Source organism: Dunckerocampus dactyliophorus, chromosome 14 (assembly GCF_027744805.1).
Source record: "Dunckerocampus dactyliophorus isolate RoL2022-P2 chromosome 14, RoL_Ddac_1.1, whole genome shotgun sequence".
Classification (NCBI taxonomy): Eukaryota; Metazoa; Chordata; class Actinopteri; order Syngnathiformes; family Syngnathidae; genus Dunckerocampus; species Dunckerocampus dactyliophorus.
The window spans coordinates 20303443-20322196 of NC_072832.1; the positions used below are offsets into that span (position 1 = coordinate 20303443).

General features: G+C 41.9%; 2 protein-coding genes across 2 annotated transcripts in view; one reads left to right on the top strand and one right to left on the bottom strand.

The window, feature by feature from the left end:
* The window catches only part of LOC129194311 (hepatitis A virus cellular receptor 1 homolog), a 286203-nt gene that overhangs the window by 257341 nt on the left and 10108 nt on the right, over positions 1 to 18754 (top strand). The gene's annotated exons all lie outside the window — the stretch shown is intronic.
* LOC129193774 (coxsackievirus and adenovirus receptor homolog) lies at positions 4423 to 8549 on the bottom strand. Its single transcript, XM_054798407.1, has 3 exons — positions 8478 to 8549; positions 5500 to 6430; positions 4423 to 5434 (listed from the first exon to the last, which is right to left on the bottom strand). Exons 2-3 carry the CDS (start codon positions 6403 to 6405, stop codon positions 5399 to 5401), a joined length of 942 nt encoding a protein of 313 aa, XP_054654382.1. The 5' UTR covers positions 6406 to 6430; positions 8478 to 8549; the 3' UTR covers positions 4423 to 5398.

Genomic DNA, 18754 nt, shown 5'->3' on the forward strand with positions numbered 1-18754 from the left:
CAACACCACATATGACATCATTGGCAATCATCTTGCAGTACGCTTTGATGGATGGATCATCAGAGTACGGTAACAGGTGAATGAAAATAGAAAATAATAGATTTGTGTTTGTATAGTCAGTGATAAGTAGACAACAATCACGGCGGTAGATAACATCAGAAGTATTGTGTGTTTCTCATTGCACTGAATAAAGTTGCAAAAAAAATGTAACATTTTTAGTGTTTACCCACAAATACTGGTACTTGAGACACAATGAGCACATGTGACGCCTGCACCAACCTCCTGAACACGTTCTGCTGAAATGCAAACAAAACATGTTTCCTGCTTTAAACTCAACTGCAGTCCGAAAATGAACAAACTGAGAGGTTTTACTCCGCTGATGTCAATTCTGAAAATGACGCTTTGCTGCGACACCAAGTTCATCATGGCTGGCACCATGAACTATAAATCTAATTTTTGCAAATTTACCGTTCGCTTTCAAACGAACAATGTAGAACATAACTACACACATTATACAGTGGTGTGAAAAAGTGTTGTGTTCCATGTTTTTGCCATCTGTGGATAAAATGCGTTGTAGTGCAACAACACAAACGCAAGGCCTTTAAGCTTTAATGAACTTGATTTAGCAGCCACTTTGCAAATACGCCATACACAGAAATCCTAATTCAGTGTTCCTCACCGAAGCAGTAGAACAAGCTATGTAACAAAAAAGAAGCATTTTGTGAAGCTGAGAAAACATTCATCATCATGCGTGGATATACTTTGCTGTGTACCCCATGCGTCGTTACCGGGACCAAAATAGTTTATTTTATATATAATTGACTACAGGTGTCACAAGACACTCAATTCGCAAGACGAGACATGACAGGAGCTCGGGTCTACGATTTTCTGTATTTATATCATTTGCCAGCAAAACAGTAGCATGTTTAGTCATACGGTAATGTATGATCATCGCTCAAAAAATAACAAAAAACTCTCCAAACCAGAACAAAAACTGTTTCCAGTAGGACTCAGTAATGAGTAGCTCCACTGTTCTTGTTAATCACTTCAAAAATTGGTTTGGGCATGCTTGATGCGAGTGTTTCCAGGAGGCTAGTGGGAACATTGCTCCAAGTGGTGAAGATGGCTTCATGAAGGGCATCAACTGTCTGGAACTGATAGCCATTTTTATAAACTTGCTTTGCCATCCATCCCCAAATGTTCTTGATGGGATTTAAATGAGGGGAACATGCAGGATGGTCCAAAAGAGTGATGCTATTCTCCCTGAAGAAGTCCTTGGTCAAGCGAGCATTGTGAACTGCAGCGTTGTCCTGTTGAAAAAGCCAGCTGTTACCACACAGACGAGGGCCCTCAGTCATGAGGGATGTCCGCTGCAACATCTGCATGGAAGCAGTCGCCGTTTGACAACCCTGCACCACCTGAAGCTCCAGTGTTCCACTGAATGAAAAAGCACCCCAGACCATGATGGACCCCCCTCCACTGTGCCGGGTAGAAAACATCTCAGGTGGGATCTCCTTGTCATGCCAGTAACGTTGGAAGCCATCTGGACCATCAAAGTTACATTTTTTCTCATCAGAGAATAAAACTTTCCACCTTTCAATGTCCCATGTTTGATGCTCCCTGGCAAAGTCTAAACAGGCAGTTTTGTGGCTTTGAAGGAGACGAGGTCTTTGAATTTTTTGTTTTTTAAACCCTTTTTCCGCAGATGCCGTCTGATGGTTATTGCGCTGCAGTCGGCACCAGTAAGATCCTTAATGTGGGTGGAAGACGGCCCTGTGTCTTGATGGAAAGCCAATCGGATCCTCGGGCTCAGTGCAGGTGTGATTTTTTTTTATTTTAGGTCCACCTGGGCTTGACGATGCTCCATAGATTCTCAATTGAGGTTGAGGTCGGGAAAAATGAGGCCAAACCATGAGTTTCTCTCCTTTTATGCCCATAACAGCCAATGACAGGGGTAAGTATTCTTTGCATCATGAGATGCTTTGTCATGCATGATGATCGTTTTGCTACAGAAGGTACGGTTCTTCATATTGTACCACGGAAGAAATGCTATATACTTTGCTGACATCATTTTCACACCTTGACTGACCATACATGGCCTACCAGGTCTCTCCCAATGATTCTGATTCAAAACATGACTGAGCTACCTCCTTGCTGACATCACAGCCTTGTTGAGAGATGCTGGCCATACTTTACTTCCTCTATCCGGACCACCCAAGGTTGCATGGCCCTCATCAGTAAACAGGATTGTATGTATTTGTTGGCCCACTGCAACCGTTTCTGCTTGTGAGTATTGGTTAGGAGAACCACTGCTGTACAGTATATCAACTATGAGATGACATGTCCTTGAACATTTCTTCCAGGAGGAGGCAGTGTAGGACACAGACGGAAAGTAAACACCTGTATATGCACGCGTTAGTGTTATGTAAATTTACACTCCTGATCAAACTCTTTGATCTCTCATGATCAAACCCGTTGAAAAATTGCTAGAATTTGCATTTTGCACATTTGGATTTCAATGAGGTTCTGAGTAGAGCTACAATTTGCAAAAACAAGACGGGGGAGTGAGACAAAAAGCACTTTGAAAAAGTAATTTATTGAAAACAAATTGAAATAGGCTGTTTATCAGCTGAAAGTTTAAGACCACAGGATTTAAAGCCAAAATCTGCTCAAAATGTTCATTTTCTGTCAGGCATTCACACGGTCATGCCCTCCTGATGGCTAAAGCTAAGAAGCGTTCTCTTTTTGAACGTGGTCGGATCGTCGAGCTGCATAAGCAAGGCCTCTCGCAGCGTGCCATTGCTGCTGAGGTTGGGAGCAGTAAATCAGTCATTCTAAATTGTTTGAAAGATCCTGAGCCTTACGGAACAAAAAAAAGCCAATCTATGAGGGTGGGAGGCAGATCACAACAAAGCAGCAGCTGTGGGAGGGTATTCTGACATCTTTTTTCAAGCTGAAACGCTCCAAAAACCCAAATTCAGTAAGAATTGTGAAGGTAATGCTAACGCAGGGGTAGGGAACCTATGGCTCGGGAGCCAGATGTGGCTCTTTAGATGACTGCATCTGGCTCTCAGACATTTCTTAACACCATAAAATGTGTTTTATTTTAATTTGTTTTCCTGACATTTTAAAGTAAAACATTACAGAAATCAGTGTTAAAAATAACATTTAAAATATGCATTCTAATGCATTTTAATCCATTTGATTTTGTAGCGCAATGCCAGCTGTCCTTCCCATTTTCCAGTGTCAGACACCAAAACTTGATTATTGGGCTCGTCCCTCCTTTAATCAAATAGTCAGCTAGCTAATTGTGCAGAGACAACCCTTTTGACGAAAAAGGGAAAGAAAGATACGGAGTAGGGCGCAAAACCATGCAGCAGCAGAAGTTGGATTAATGGTAAAAAGTAATGTATTTATTATTTGTTAGCTTCAATATAACATTTTTATTAAAAAGAAGAAATTCAGAGACTTATTAAATTCTAAAATTGTTGGTCTTCCATAAATATACACACATTTGGTCGTATTTGGTGTTGAAAAATGATATGGCTCTCACGGAAATACATTTTTAAATATGTGGCTTTCATGGCTCTCTTTGCCAAAAAGGTTCCCGACCCCTGTGCTAACGTGTAACTTGGCCTGTTAAAATGTTGGTGATTGAAATAACTTTTGCGTTCAGAAAATTACCTCCTTATGCCTGTGCCTCCTTATTCTCCTTATGGCTAACGGTGAAATGCTTTGAAACTTCATTTTGAATAATAACGTGGAACAGTGCATTTTTAGGTTTGTACTCTAAAGGTTGATGAATTGAAAATTGTGACTAATTTAAGACTATTTAGCAAAACCAGAGAAAAATCATTTGCATAATAATTTGGAACAGTCTAAATGTGTGCTAACATGAAATGGTAACAGGTTTGTGAAAAATGTAATTAAAAAAAGTGTGGCATGTAGATAATCTCCATGTTATCTTTCAGTGGTTGAACTTCTTGCAGCTGTAATTACTAATTGTTTGCCATATTTTTGTCAAAGCTCTTAAAGCAGAAAAACACTTCTATCACATGCCGATTAATCAACTGTGATAGTGTATACTGGAAGGGCAAAATCCTAAAACACTGTCACTGTCCAAATACTTAGGACATCTAGAGTAGGTTTTACGAACAAAATGCAGCAAGGAATTTTCACTACTAAAACGTCTGGTTACTTTTACAGTATCAGTCAAATATTTGGATCTACATGTAACTGATGTGTTAATTCAGTTAATTTCACCAGTAATTCATTTTTATTATTAGTTGGTGTATGTTTTAGACGAGAGAAAAGAGGTTCTCTGTCGGTAGATTTATCTCCAACTCAGAGCGGAACCTAATATATTAAGCAATAGTAATATTAATAGCTACTTTTTGGCTACTTTGTTCATTTGTACAAAACTCTGATCAGCAATAACACATTTTTGAAATGTGTTTTGTAACATTTATGGATCATTTGAAAACCTTGACTATACCTGCATATGACAGTATAAGTTTTAATGTATTATTTGATCACATATATGACGAGTAATAAAACAATGTAGCATCCTGCACAGTATCAAGCAGGTGGAATGATGACGTGCAGGAAGCCAGAGGAGGTTTGGAGGCTGTCAGTGATGTTCCATGGTGGTAACACATGTCTGGCATTGTTTTCTTACATCAAGTCACATGTGCTAAAATATATTAAAGGTTTGCAAGTATAGTCAAGGGATAACATTTCTTTTTGCTTTTTAAAAAAATGTACAATATTTTTTATGCTGAATAAGCTTGTTTTGCCAGAACATAAACAAAATGTTCGTATCCACAACTCACATTTATGTCCTGTTTTGGCTGTATTGTCTTTTTCCCAACTTGTTTTTCATCAAACTGAGCGGAATCAGGGCACTCTGCTGCACGTGACGTCATCCCTAACAGGCTGGCGTGCCGCTGCCGGCCGGGCAGCTTTTGAAATCAGTGTTGCCAAAAGGGCTGCAAAAAGCCAAAGAAAAAGCAAAGCGACACATACATATGCAGAGTTAATCCTTTTGACGTTTGCCAAGTTGAAGTCTCATAAAATTTCACGTTTCTATTTTCACGTTCTCACAACATTAGCGAGCATATTTATCCTGAAAGTATTGGTTGCTTTCCAAAACTTAAAAACACATTTGTCCTAGTTTTCCATTATCCAAATCACTAGTCTACGCTATTTTGTGGTAATTTGGCATTAAATACGTATAATGTCTGAATTAACACTTAGAAAACTCTTTGGTGAGCTGCTCATCAGCTGGTGAGCCCCTGCATGGTTGGAAACCCCGAGTGTACGGTATAGACAACACAGGACAAATGATTAAAAAACGACAGAAAAGGGATGATGTTGCCGCTGCATGTCCTGGTCCTCCTCAAAGAGCGTCCACCTGGTCATAGAAGAGATTTCCCTGTCGGAGCAAAAACATCAATCATCAGCATGTGGTGGTGGACATGTCAAAAACGTGTCCCTCACCGTGTTTGATGGTTGAGTCAGCGTGTTGGCTCTCTCTGACTTAGGATGCGCCGCCACCTCAATTTCATTGGGGGCATACGTACGACTTCTTCTGCGCCAGTACCAGATACCAACCACAACACAGACAATGGCCAGCAAAAGCATTACTGTTGTCACGGCCGCTGCAGTAGCTGGATCTCCATTGCTGGGGGCCAATGGGGACAGAGCACCTGTAGATTCAACTTCATCACCCGGGGGTGCCAGTGGATTCTTGAGTAGGACCAGACAGCTTTTGGTGGAATTCAGACCTTTCACCGTGCAGAGATAATGTCCAAAGTCATCCTCAGTGATGTTCTTTACAAGCAAGTCCCCTTTTCTGGTGTCCACATTGGCTTTAGGAGGCAACACCTTGTTTCCGCTGGTCTTTTCCCATATGTACTGCTGCAGGGTGCCTTGTGATCTGCATTTGAGTGTCACATCCTTACCCACCGCCGGCTTCCCTTCCACGTTACACACTGGATTGCTCATCTCTTCAATGACTGTCAACATCATATTCTGCTTGAAGATTTTAGATGACGTTCGCACGCTGCACACGTAGGTCCCCGTGTCTGATGGACGCAAGTCGTGGATGTATATGGAAGCATCTCCATTGCGGGCGTCAGGAGACGTGAAGGAGACCCTGCCCTCCATTTGTGGGTACAGATCAGTATGCAGCTTGCCATCAGTAAAGCTAATAATGGTCCTGTTATCATGTTCTGGTGTGCTTGGAAGCTTCAACCACTTGATATTGTAGTACCCGTCAGCAGAGGAAAGGGTGTACCTGCAGTCAAAAAAGGCGGTACTTCCAACAACTGACTGAAGTGAAGAGTCCCCATCTGCCCTGCAAAAGCTCAGCATCACCACCAAAGACCACAGCACCCACACCATGGTTGGACTGCTGGACAGGAGCTTGCTGTAAAATAAAACAAATTATAAAATAAACATGGAAAATCAATCAAACATTGATTGATTGCTTCTTTATTTTGAGCCATGCAAAAATATAGATTGTACATGGCACCCACATTGGGTAGAGCAAACTAAAAGGTTTAGATAGAACAGAATCGAAATACACATATGAACAGAAAATAAATTAACTTGAAAAGGAGTGAGAAGAAGACCAACTTATTTACGCCAACCTCCATTCATTCATAAATGATATGATTGCTACTATAAATTACATATAATACTTCATGTATATTTATTCATAAGTAGCACTAAAGCACATTAATATGCAATACGTTATACATTACAATACATACACAATATACATATTGCGTTTCAAACTATTTTGCAATTGATATTTTACTGATTTTGCTCAATAGTCAATATAAATTACTCATAAATCATCAACCTTCAGAGTACAATTTGAATTATTTATTGAACAAACCTCCCAATGACGTCAGTACTTTTTTAAAAATAAAAACTTAACATGCACTGTTCCACATTATTATGCACAATGGAATTTCAAAGCATTTCACTGGTTAGGAACCGAAAATGGTCATTGGTTGAATTTGCAGCATAAGGAGGTCATATTTACTGAAAGCAAAAGCTATTTCAGTCACCAACATTTTAACAGGCTTCATTGATGTAACCTTTACAATTATTACAATTTGCTTGCCAAAGCTCCACAGGTTCTCACTTAGTTGAGGTCAGGAGAAAAAAAAGGAGCCAAACCATGAGTTTCTCTCCGTTTATGCCCATAACAGCCAATGACAGAGAGGTAGGTATTCTTTATCACGCGATGGTGTGTTGTCATGCATGAAGGTCATTTTGCTACACAAGGTACGGTTCTTCATATTGTACCATGGCGGTTCTTCATATTGTACCATGGAAGAAAATGGTCAGTGAGAAACTATACATACTTTGCTGAGGTCATTTTCACACCTTCAATGACCACAAAGGGCCTACCAGGTCTCTCCCAATGATTCTGATCCAAAACATGACTTCCACTATACATCTTATCAATACTAATGTCATTACTCATAAATATAGTATCAACATATCAGTCATGTATTACGACGCATTCTTGGAGTTATATCAAATTTTTATGCATAGAATTGTATTTAGAATTGTATTTAGTAATCATGTTGGTTTATTAGTGTTGATGTTGAGTTTGGATCAAACATATCGAGCATTTAAAGAGACAGCGTGCTTTGTGGACCTGCTGCTGGAGGGGCTGCTCTCGAGCAACAGGACCACTCTTTGCCAAGTCACTCTTCGCCAAGTGTCCTATGCTGTTAATTAAGACAGACAAGATTTTGGAGGTCTGCTGTGAGAAGCTGGATGATCTCCTGCAACCGTGCCACCGCTTGTCTGCCCTAATCTGGTGATTATATTGTATGAGAAATAAACAAAAAAAAGTTACATCAGATTCAAATACATATATTAATATAAATCAGATTACTGCTGTACAACTAGCTTCATGTCATACAGGTCACATAGGTATGAAACATGTCATATTAGCTTCAAGGTTGGATGCATCATTATCATCATCATCATCATGCGGGTCTTCCTCTCTTTGATCCTCCCTCTCCTCAAACTGGTTTCCTAAAAAGCCACGACTCTACTTCTACTTAGGCAGGATGTCTTGGTTGATTTGATTCCCTATTTATATATATTTAACTTCTCTTTTGTGCCTGTATTGTTGTTTGAATATTTTATTCATTCCAATGGCATAAATAGTATTTATTGATGCTGTATTTGGTCACATGGTGTTTAACATATGCTCCATAAATCAAAGTTCAATTGAATCATCTTTTATAAGTACTAATGCTGTCATCTGGTGTTCAATGTTTAACGGCACGTTTTCAATGAGATCATTCATATTAATAATTGATAAAATTGATTGTCTGAATATGCTGAGGGCCACGAAAAGTGCTGTGAAATAGCCACCGGGCCGCACTGCCCACACCCCCACTCTACGCTCTTTTAAGCATTGTGCATAAAAATGTGAGCTTTACCGGCACTTCTTGAATGATGAAGGAAGCCTCAGTTAGATTCTCTGACACGGCTGCAGCAAACACATTGAATCCTCAGTAAATAATCACTTTATATATGCACCCCTTCAAAGTACAAATACATAAGAGTTGCATGTCATAAAGCACAGACGCTTTCATCTTACTGGCCAACCATCCAATCAGAAAGTAGGTTTTTTTTGTAACATTTTACAATAAGGTAAAATTACGACAGTCGCACTTCCAAGTGTTGACAATTTTGAATAATCATATGATTCAATACATTCAAAACAAACATAATTGATGTGTCTGTGACACGTGATGTTTGTACTTTTACGTAGTTGTAAATAGGAGTGACAAAAAAATCGATACGGTAAAGTCAAACCTCAGTTTTTGTAAGCATGATTTGACAAAAATTACCATCAAAATTTTGCCCTGGTTTTTGTACAATATTGCACGTAACAATCTAGTCTGTTTGCACTGTCCTGTATCCTTCGGCAAACCAAACAAAGAACCTTTGGGGTCTGTGATTTTTCATTGAGTCTAAATATTGATAACATTGATAAACACTGACATGATTGAATTCATGAAAGACCTCATCACAAAGTATGAAGATGGTGTCCGTTTGTCCCTATCTTCGTTATCATGAGGCCAAGTATCACAAATCGTAACGTATCGTGAGGCACCCTGAGATTCCCAGCCCTAGCTGTAAATTTGAATGAAGAAACCACAAGCACTTTGTATTTCATGAAAGTTGTTACTTTCCTAACAATATTACAAAATGGACACACCACCATATCACAGCCCATGCCTCAACGTGCCATTTAAACTCATGCTCAGTGTGTACAGTCCATTGTCAGACGTACGATCATTTATCATCATGCACCGCGTGAAGGCTGTCCAAATTACAAAGTCTGTGATGTCTCCTCCAAATGTGTCCTCCTCCTCCACTGAATGGAAGTCTGCATTCAAACTGTCCTTCGTGGTCCATCATATCCCAAGATTCTTTGCGCACTTCCGTCCAGCCTTTCAGAAATGTCAACATTATGGTGCAATGGGGAGAAAGCGTCATAAATATTGATATATATTTATGCAAGCAGTTTGGTGTGTGGAGCCTTTGTAAAGTCTTGAATCTTTCTACGACATAGACAGTTTGATCTTACTAGCATGAATATGTAAGGACATAACACTTATACACACATATTACGTATATAAATGGAACAAGATGAAGTCATTATTTGTGTTTGTGTACATCACATACATGTTTTATTGGGAAATTCTGTGTGTTAACTTATGAATGTTTGTACTTGTGTTAATGTGATCTTGTGTTTACATTTCTGTCTTTAGAGCAGTCTCGGAGGAAATGCACGGGCACATTCATCAAACGGACAATAAAAACAAATAGAGTATGTACAAGTTCAGATGAAAGTTTGGCAAACAAAATGATGTTTTCAGTATTTGACATGTAAATGAATAAATATTGTGCTGAATCTACTGCTTATGTGGTTTTCATCTGCTGTATTAATTGCAAAGATTTAGGAATGGGAGCATATGCTGCCCAACAATTAATTCACTGTATTCTACTTCGTATTTACAAGTACAGTGTAAAGTACAGTCATTTATGACAGGTTTACAAATGGCTACAGGTGCTACATTTTAGACATGAATGAAAATACAGTACACTATTATTAAACATGTATTTCAAATATGATGCGAGTTACCGGGGCATCATGTGGACTGGTGCATGTTTCCACTGTCCTTAACATCATCCATTAATTGGGTCTGCAAGGATGATCTACACTGCCGTGTCACTAACCCTTGTCAAAGAAAATACTAATATACTTGGGAAACAGTCAGGCACCAAAAACAATGTATTTGATCTTCTCAAAGTTTTGATGCCTGACTGTTTCCCAAGTATATTAGTGTGTGTGTGAATGTATCAAGGAGAAGAATTTTTATAATAATAATAATATTACATATTAAATATAATTTCCTGCCTTTCAGGGAAGCGCTTTATTTTCACGGAACACCACTAGAGGCCGCCATACTTCCTGGTGACGTCACTACAGCAAAAGTCAACTCTCTGCTTGTGAGAGTGAGCCTGACCGGTTACGGTGGCGCGTGCCTGTAATCCAAGCTACTGGGAGGCTGAGGCTGGAGGATCGTTTGAGCCCAGGAGCTCTGAGCTGCAGTAGATTATGTCCAGGGGGTGTCCGCACTAAACTCGGCACCGATACGGTGCTCCTGGGGGGTCCCTGAGCCACCAGGTAGTCTCAGGAGGGGTTCATCGGCCCAGGTTGGAAACAGAGCAGGTCAAATCCCCCGTACTGTTCAGTAGTGGGATTGTGCCTGTGAATAGACACTGTATGGCAGCCTGAGTAATAAAGCGAGACACACTCTTTTTATCCTTCATATTTACCAACGTACAAGACTCAACACACATCTCAATACATGAGAATAATTTACAATATAAGCTCATATATTTCAGTATTCAATTCAAAAAGTGAAAGCCTTATGTTCTATATTCACTGCACACAGTGTGAGTGAAATATTTCAAGCATTTACAACCTTTGCCTTGTAGGCAAGCAGGAAGGAGAGACGATGCTGAGAGATGTGTGTGTGTTCTGAGCTGCTGTCTGGTGGCCGCGTTCAATCAATAAAGTTGGCAGAAGCAACAGGAGAAGTTTCCTTCTTTGCTTCGGAGCTGAATAACCCTGACAAGTTAACAGACTAGTAGCGAACGGAAAAGAGGACGGCTTTGTTTGTGTCAAATACAGAAGATGAGGACTTTGATGGATTTGTGGATGAGGATGGATGAAAAATAACGTGAGTACATTCTAAAATACTTCAATTAAGTACAACCCAACTCAGTTTTACTCCCGCTGCCGCATGCATGCTAGCGTATGTTTTTTTTAAATTGTAGCGTCGCTGGGAGCACGTCCTGTTCCCAGCCTAATTTGTGGTAATGTTTTGGTGCAAATGCTCTTAAAGTTACATGTTTGACCAGGAAATAGCAAGCTCAAAAGAAGACGGCTTTTTTATGTGGAACAACTGACAGTTTGTGTGGATCTTGTGAATGATTGTGACTCAGTTAGGACTCAGTAATTAAAGTCTACACACGACGGCTTCATTGATTGAAAAACAAAACTTTTTTGTGCATGAAGCTTCTAGTTCGAGTTGGTAATTTGGCCGCTATATGCAGTCAGATATTGACCAAGGGAGACAAAATGGGTGGCCGGTGGCCGCGTTGGACAGGTGACTGCTATACACAGGGTCTATAACATGTAAATTTGCTGCGGGGGATTTTTCAGTGGCTGCTATAGGCAGGTGGCTGTTCTATAAAGGTGGCCGCTAAGACAGGTTTGACTGTACATACAGTATGTATGTATGTTTGTATATATATGTACAGTATGTTTGTATATACTGTATGTATGAGATACGAAGAGGGGGTATGAAGCCTTCAATGTATGCTGTATGCATGTTCGAAATAAATTAAACTCAACCAAACCAATGCTGGTGAGACATACAAGCACCAGAATTGATTGTCTGAACAACAGGCTTATTGCAGGTTTGAATTACACAAGGGCCACCTGGGCATTGTTAAGGTGAAACAACGTTGCAGGGGCCTCGTCTGGTGGCCGGGCATCGACAGTGACTTGGAGGCTTTCGTGAAGGACTGTGCAGCATGCGGAAAGATGCCTTTGCAGCCTCTGCCTTGGCCGTCAGCACCGTGGTCCCACATCCAGCTTGACATTTGTGGGGAGCTCCACGGCACCCTTCAGCATCAGCGCTTCCTCCTGGTGGCCTATGACGTCCATTCCAAATGGCCTGAAGTGCTGCACGTAGGGACTGTCACCACCGACGTGGTCACTGACTTCCTCTCCTCACTGTTTGCCCGCTGGGGTGTGTCTGACACCATCACGACTGACAACGGCCCTCAGTTCATCTCAGCCAATTTTACAACCTTCAAACATATTACAACTGCCTTGTAGTACCCTCAGGCGAACGGTGGTGTGGAAAGGTTTAACCAGACCCTAAAAAATGGCCTCAGAGCACACCTGGTGGATGGCTTCTCATTTGCATCAGCGCTTCAGAGCACCCTCCTGCACTACAGGGCAACAACGCATGCCACTACTGGCAGTTCTCCAGCCCTCCTGATGCTTGGCCGTGACTTGTTTGCACCCACTAAAAGGCGGGACCCCGGTGGCGACGCCCTCCCCGGGCGACGGAGTGGCCCAGCAGCAACGCCGCAGGAAGCAGCAACCGGACGCATCGTGCGAAATGCCCTGCACTTGCCGTGTCAGAATGGGTCCGAATCCATCCTCCCAACCAGGCCCACAAGCTGCTTTCATTCTGGTCAACACCTCGTCAGATCACTGCACAGCTGGGACCAGCCACCTTCTGCCTAGCTGACAGCTCACGCTGGCACGCCAGCCGCCTTAGACGAGTGCCACCTCCGTCTTCTTCAGACCAGGCCACTGAAGTGTATCCATGCCACACAGAGGGTGACTGGGAGTGGCCTGATGTGCAGGCACCTGTGCCACCTGATCCACCTGCACCAGATGTGCAGGATAATCCTCTGCGGCCTGGGCTCCGTCCTGTGAGGGCCCGCCAGCCAGTTAGTCATGTGAAATCTACACCAATCTATTTTACGGCAGCAATATATGTACGTCACCCCCTCCCCACACACACTCTCAAAAATGCCATTTGAAGATTTGAAAAATTACAACATAATCATGTTTTTTCTTATATCATATCCATGGTGCAAGTGGATAAATTGCAAGCCCTCTTTTCTTGGTTCCATAAATTATTTAACTTTTTTTTGCCACTGAAAAAATACAGACAAAAGCATTTGCTAGCATTTGTTTGGATGGATGGTATTTTTCCATTTAGAAAAAAAAAAGCTCCATCGGAAACCTCGAGATGAATCCATCATTGCACTCTGCTTATGGTGGTTTACATTCAAATATCACTGCATTTAATGTATTGTTATTATTGGCATACGTAACCGGATGTGACGTTTAGGTCTGCGCTATGTGTGTTGCGTAAGTTTTTATGTTTGTCCTCTCCTTAAAATTTCTATAAAAACATAACATGAATAATTGTTTCTACTTTTTTTCCTCAAATCTCTCAAGTTCAATTCTAATCAAAAATACCACATGAAAAATATGTACACGTTATGATTTTAAGTTTTTGATGTCATTGTTTTTGCTTTGAAAAACACACACACAATGAGTTATTTTCCATTTCATAAATGTTAGGGGGTGGGGGCTACAGTATATGTCAAAGATGAGGCTTAACTGTACATCAGATTAGTGACCATCAGCTCCCGCATCCAAAAGGCCCAGCAGAGGGCGTTCTTGCTGCGGCAACTGAGGAAACTCAAGCTGCCAGCCAAGATGCTGGTGCAGTTCTACACGGCCATCATCGAGTCCATCTTCACCTCCTCCATCACCATGTGGTATGCTGGGCCACTGCCAGGGGAAGGCACAGACTGCAGCGTATTGTGCGTGCTGCTGAGAAGGTGATCGGCTGCAGCCTTCCATCTCTCCAGGACCTGTTTGTCTCCAGGACTCGGAGGCGTTCAGGCCGGGTCACAGCTGACCTTTCTCACCCTGAACCTCCCAAAAATGTAATGTGTCCAACGGCTAGATTACATTGTTACATTGTGATTGTGTTATTTGCTCCATGTCCAACTGTAACAAGGCAGTCTCTATCTCTGTGACTAGATCCTGCACAACCATATGAACTTTGTGTGACCTTGTACATCAGGCAATAAAGATTGTTGTTTGTGGCAAAGAAAGGGGCCGCTAACAGTCACTACAGTAATTCTGCTGATTAAAAGTTGCTGTAGATCTCCCCTTCATGGGGGTTACGGTCCAAGACCAGAGTATATACGATAAATGAGATGTGTTTTTTGCAGAAAAGTTTATTCATGTTTTAATGGTTGGTTGCAGTACACTCTGTCTGGCGGAGGCGGAGACTCAGGGGCACACCTGCAAGCGATCACCTGCTATTCCCTCTTAAGCACAGCAGCAGCTTGTCCTCATTGGCAGATTGTACCTCCTGACTCACGCTTAGCCCGGATCCTGTTGTTCACATTGTTGGTTGCTACTGCTACTGCTACTGCTTGGGTTTGCCCCACTGAACTCTAAGCTACGTGGAAGGGGAGTCATGGCTGACCGCATGAAGTCATTGTCGGCCATCTTGCTTCACCCAAAAAAGCACACACGCATACACATACAGGTACATGTATCTTCATTTACTACATTTATTATGGTTCGGTATAAAAATGAACACGAATTAACACAAATTCCATTGAAACAGAGTAAATTTACTAGACCCAAATCTCCAAATTTCCCTCTAGTTTAAGGTTTTTTCTACCTCTATGGTGTGAAATTACAATGCATAGCAACTCAATTTCAGTGTTCACAAGGTATTTGTTATGATAAGGATCTCCGTAGTATCAAAGTTAAATGCAACGCACACCTTTAGAAGATGATCAGGAAAGTCAAATATTGTTGGAACTGCATTTTGTCGCAATCTAACAGTCTGGCCGGTCCTGTCGAAGTTCTCCTCGGTGAAATGACTTGAACAGAGTTGCGATCTGGCTGCAGGAATCCACCTGTCTCTCCGCATATTTACTACCCATTGCTTTAGAAGTGGAGCATTGCAGTGCGGAAATCTAAAGGAGAATAAGGGGTCATTTACAACTACTTAGATGAAAAGATGCTTACAGAGTTAAAGTATCTATTTTTTTTCACTAATTTTATTTAACTTTAATTCCTGCGATTTAATATAACAGACAAAAAACTGCGCTTAGAAACGCATGTATTAAACAACAAATATTTTTTTTGGTGTTATAAATTATTTGTATTAAAGTGTTACTGTAACGGTAAACAAAATAGATGCAAGATGGCGCCCTCCGTGGCAGACGTCTCTGAGACACTCTTCCGTTTTTTTCTATTTTTTTCTATTTTATTGTTCATTTTGGACATTCAGCACACTCACGCAGTACATTACAACAGAGAGACACTTTTGAACATCGGCAGGGTTCACCATGAACTTTCATTTAGCCTCTCAGACTTTGCCTTTCTTCTGCGCCGGGAGAACGCAGCAGCCTGCAGGCCTGGTGAGCTGAATACCCGGCGAGCAAAGCATCCGAGGCGTAAACGAGGTAAGCGGGCCAGCCTGCATGCTAGGCTAAAAGCTAGAGCGACTAGGCCACCGCTACCAAGCCTGCTGCTAGCCAACGTCCGCTCTCTTGAAAACAAGATGGACAAACTAAGAGCAAGGATTACAGCTCAACGTGAGATCAGAGAGTGCTGTGTCCTCACCTTCACAGAAACCTGGCTGACGGAGGATATACCGGACTCGGCGATCCAGTTGGAATCATTTGCTGCTTACCGGGGAGATCGGACTTTAGCGTCTGGTAAACACAGAGGTGGCGGCGTCTGTGTTTACGTAAACAAACGGTGGTGCACAGACGTACAGACGATGGAAAAGCACTGCTCGCAGGACATTGAGCTGCTGATGGTGAAATGCAGACCTTTTTATTTGCCTCGTGAGTTTAGCGCTGTGTATTTAACTGCTGTTTACATTCCACCACGAGCTAACACCGCTAACGCACTAGGCCTCCTGCATGACATCATTGATAAACACGAGACCAAACACCCAGACGCTGTATTCATTATATCTGGCGATTTCAACCACTGTAACCTCAGGACTGTTCTCCCCAAATATGACCAGCATGTAAGCTTTCCCACGAGGAAAAATAGCATCCTGGACCAAGTCTACAGGAACATGAAAGGTGCTTTGAAGGCTGTTCCAATACCCCACTTTGGAAAGGCTGACCACATCTCCATATTCCTTTATCCAACATACAGACAACTTCTTAAACAAGCTCCCCCCGTAAGTACAGCAGTTAAAGTGTGGAATGAAGAAACTGATCAAGTACTTCAGGACTGCTTTGGCTGCACAAACTGGGATGTGTTTAAAACTGCAGCGGGGAGGGAAGATTGTACTGTTGATTTGGATGAATATGCTTCTGCTGTTACTGGCTACATTAGCACATGCATAGAGACTGTTACCACCACCAAGTATTACAGAAAATACCCCAATCAAAAACAGTGGATGAACTGTGATGTAAGGGCTAAGCTACGTGCTCGTTCAACTGCATTTGTCATGGGCACCGCTGAGGACTCCAAAAAGGCCAGATATGACCTGAGGAGGTCCATACGAGAGGCCAAAAGACAGTACAGACAGAAGCTGGAGGGCTACTATTCACACACATCAGTGAGGACCTCACCTGGTCTCACAACACCCAACAAATTATGAAGAAGTCCCAAGGAGACTGTACTTCCTGAGAAGACTGAGGAAATTTGGCATGTCCACCACAAACCTTAGTTGCTTCTACAGATGCACTATCGAAAGTGTCCTTACCGACTCCATCACTGTTTGGTACGGTAACTGTACGACACGTGATAGGAAGGCACTCCAGCGGGTGATCAAGACCTCACAGAACATTGTTGGGGCAGCCCTCCCCACACTGCAAGACATTTATAAAACTAGAGTCCTACGAAGAACACACAACCTCATCAAGGACAGCACACATCCACAACACTCATTATTCACACTCCTACCGTCAGGCAGACGCTACAGGAGTTTGAAGTCCAGGACCACAAGGCTGGCGAACAGCTTTTACCCACAGGCCATCAGGCTTCTCAACGAAGCACTCACACACGCCGCACGCAACACACTCATAGCACTTTATTTATTTATTTATTTATTTGTATTATTTATCTGTATTAATGTCTCTTCTGTTGTTGTTGCTTAATTTATTGGTATTTATGTTTCTTATGTTCTTATTACTTTCTTGTGTTTTCTTTCTTTTCTTGGGAGAATGAACAGAATAAGAATTTCATTGCATGGTATAACTGCCTGTTTTACTATGCAGATGACAATAAAACTCTTGAATCTTGAAATTATTCATACAGTATGTCGCAGAACGCGTCAATCGCAGTCGGCTTTCTTGCTTTGGGTGAAACAACATGGCGACTTCTATACTTCCGGTGGCGTCAGGCCTCTATGGTCAATCGACGCGCAGCAATCGATCGGGGCCATTCCACGCATAGAGTTCAGTGGTTTGCCCTCACAGTTTTTCGTTCTACTCCATATGTGCCCTATATATGCCCTGCGATTGGCTGGTTACCAGTCCAGAGTGTAACTCGCCTCTCTGCTAAAGTCTGCTGGGATAGGCTCCTGCATACCCGCGATGCTATTGAGGACAAGCGAAAATGAGAATGGCTGGATAGAGAAATATATGTACAGTACATAATTTAAGGCTAAAGTTTAATGATTACATTGTCCAGGTTACAAATGTACATTGTCAGTGATGCTTTGTTTAGTGTCTAGTGTCACATTCATTGCCTCCCCTCCTCCCTTTTAGTGAGGAGTTTGATGGCGCCGGAAACAAAGGATTTTAAGTTAGTTTAAGTTAACTTATACGTATTGTAAGTTAGTTTAAGTTGACTTATATTGTAAGTTAGTTTGAGTTAGGAGCAGTTAGTTTTCCTCCTGCGGAGGAGCTGCCTCTCACTGACCAAACTTGTCTGCATGCTGATGGTGGCATGCAGAGGGTGGTTGGCATCATGTACGATGGTCAGCAGTGTACCCAAAGATTTTCTCTCTGCACCTGTCACTAGGAAGTCCAGCTTCATGACAGTCACAGAACTAGGCCGCCTCATTATTTTGTCCATCCAGGTAACAACAGACTGGAAGAACATCTGCAGGACTTGTCTGCTCTGGTCCTCCTGTTAAGATGGTCCGTGTTGTTTGGTCACTCCATCTTATCATACAGCAGTGGTGTGCTGCCTTCTCTGCTGGCCTAAACACCATCAGAAGCACTGATGTTCAAAGTGGCAGCGGAACACCAACAAAGAAGAAGCTGCAGGAAGCGTTTGTGTTCATCCATTTCAACCATGGACAGTGTGCGACGGTGCTCTCTAGTTTGGCTGAAATTGTGCAAAAAAGGAGATTTGTGCAAAGGAGAATGCACCACTCACAGGATTAAACACCTCCGGATTCAGGGTGTACAAAGTTCCCCGTTTTTTACACTGGACTTCTTCCAACCAGTCACACAAGCAAAACAATAAATTTTGTCGATCTTATACCAACATTGATGCGGCAAACAAATTATACTTTATACTGCCAACTTGTTGGTGGCCAACTCAAATATCCAGCTAACGTAAGGTTGTGTACTTATTCATAGGGGTGTACTCACT

Coding starts and splice junctions, on each gene's coding strand:
- LOC129193774 (XM_054798407.1), bottom strand. CDS start 6,405: ATGGTGTGGGTGCTGTGGTCTTTGGTGGTGATGCTGAGCTTTTGCAGG. Junction 5,435..5,499: donor TGACTCAACCATCAAACACG/GTGAGGGACACG, acceptor TTGCTCCGACAG/GGAAATCTCTTCTATGACCA.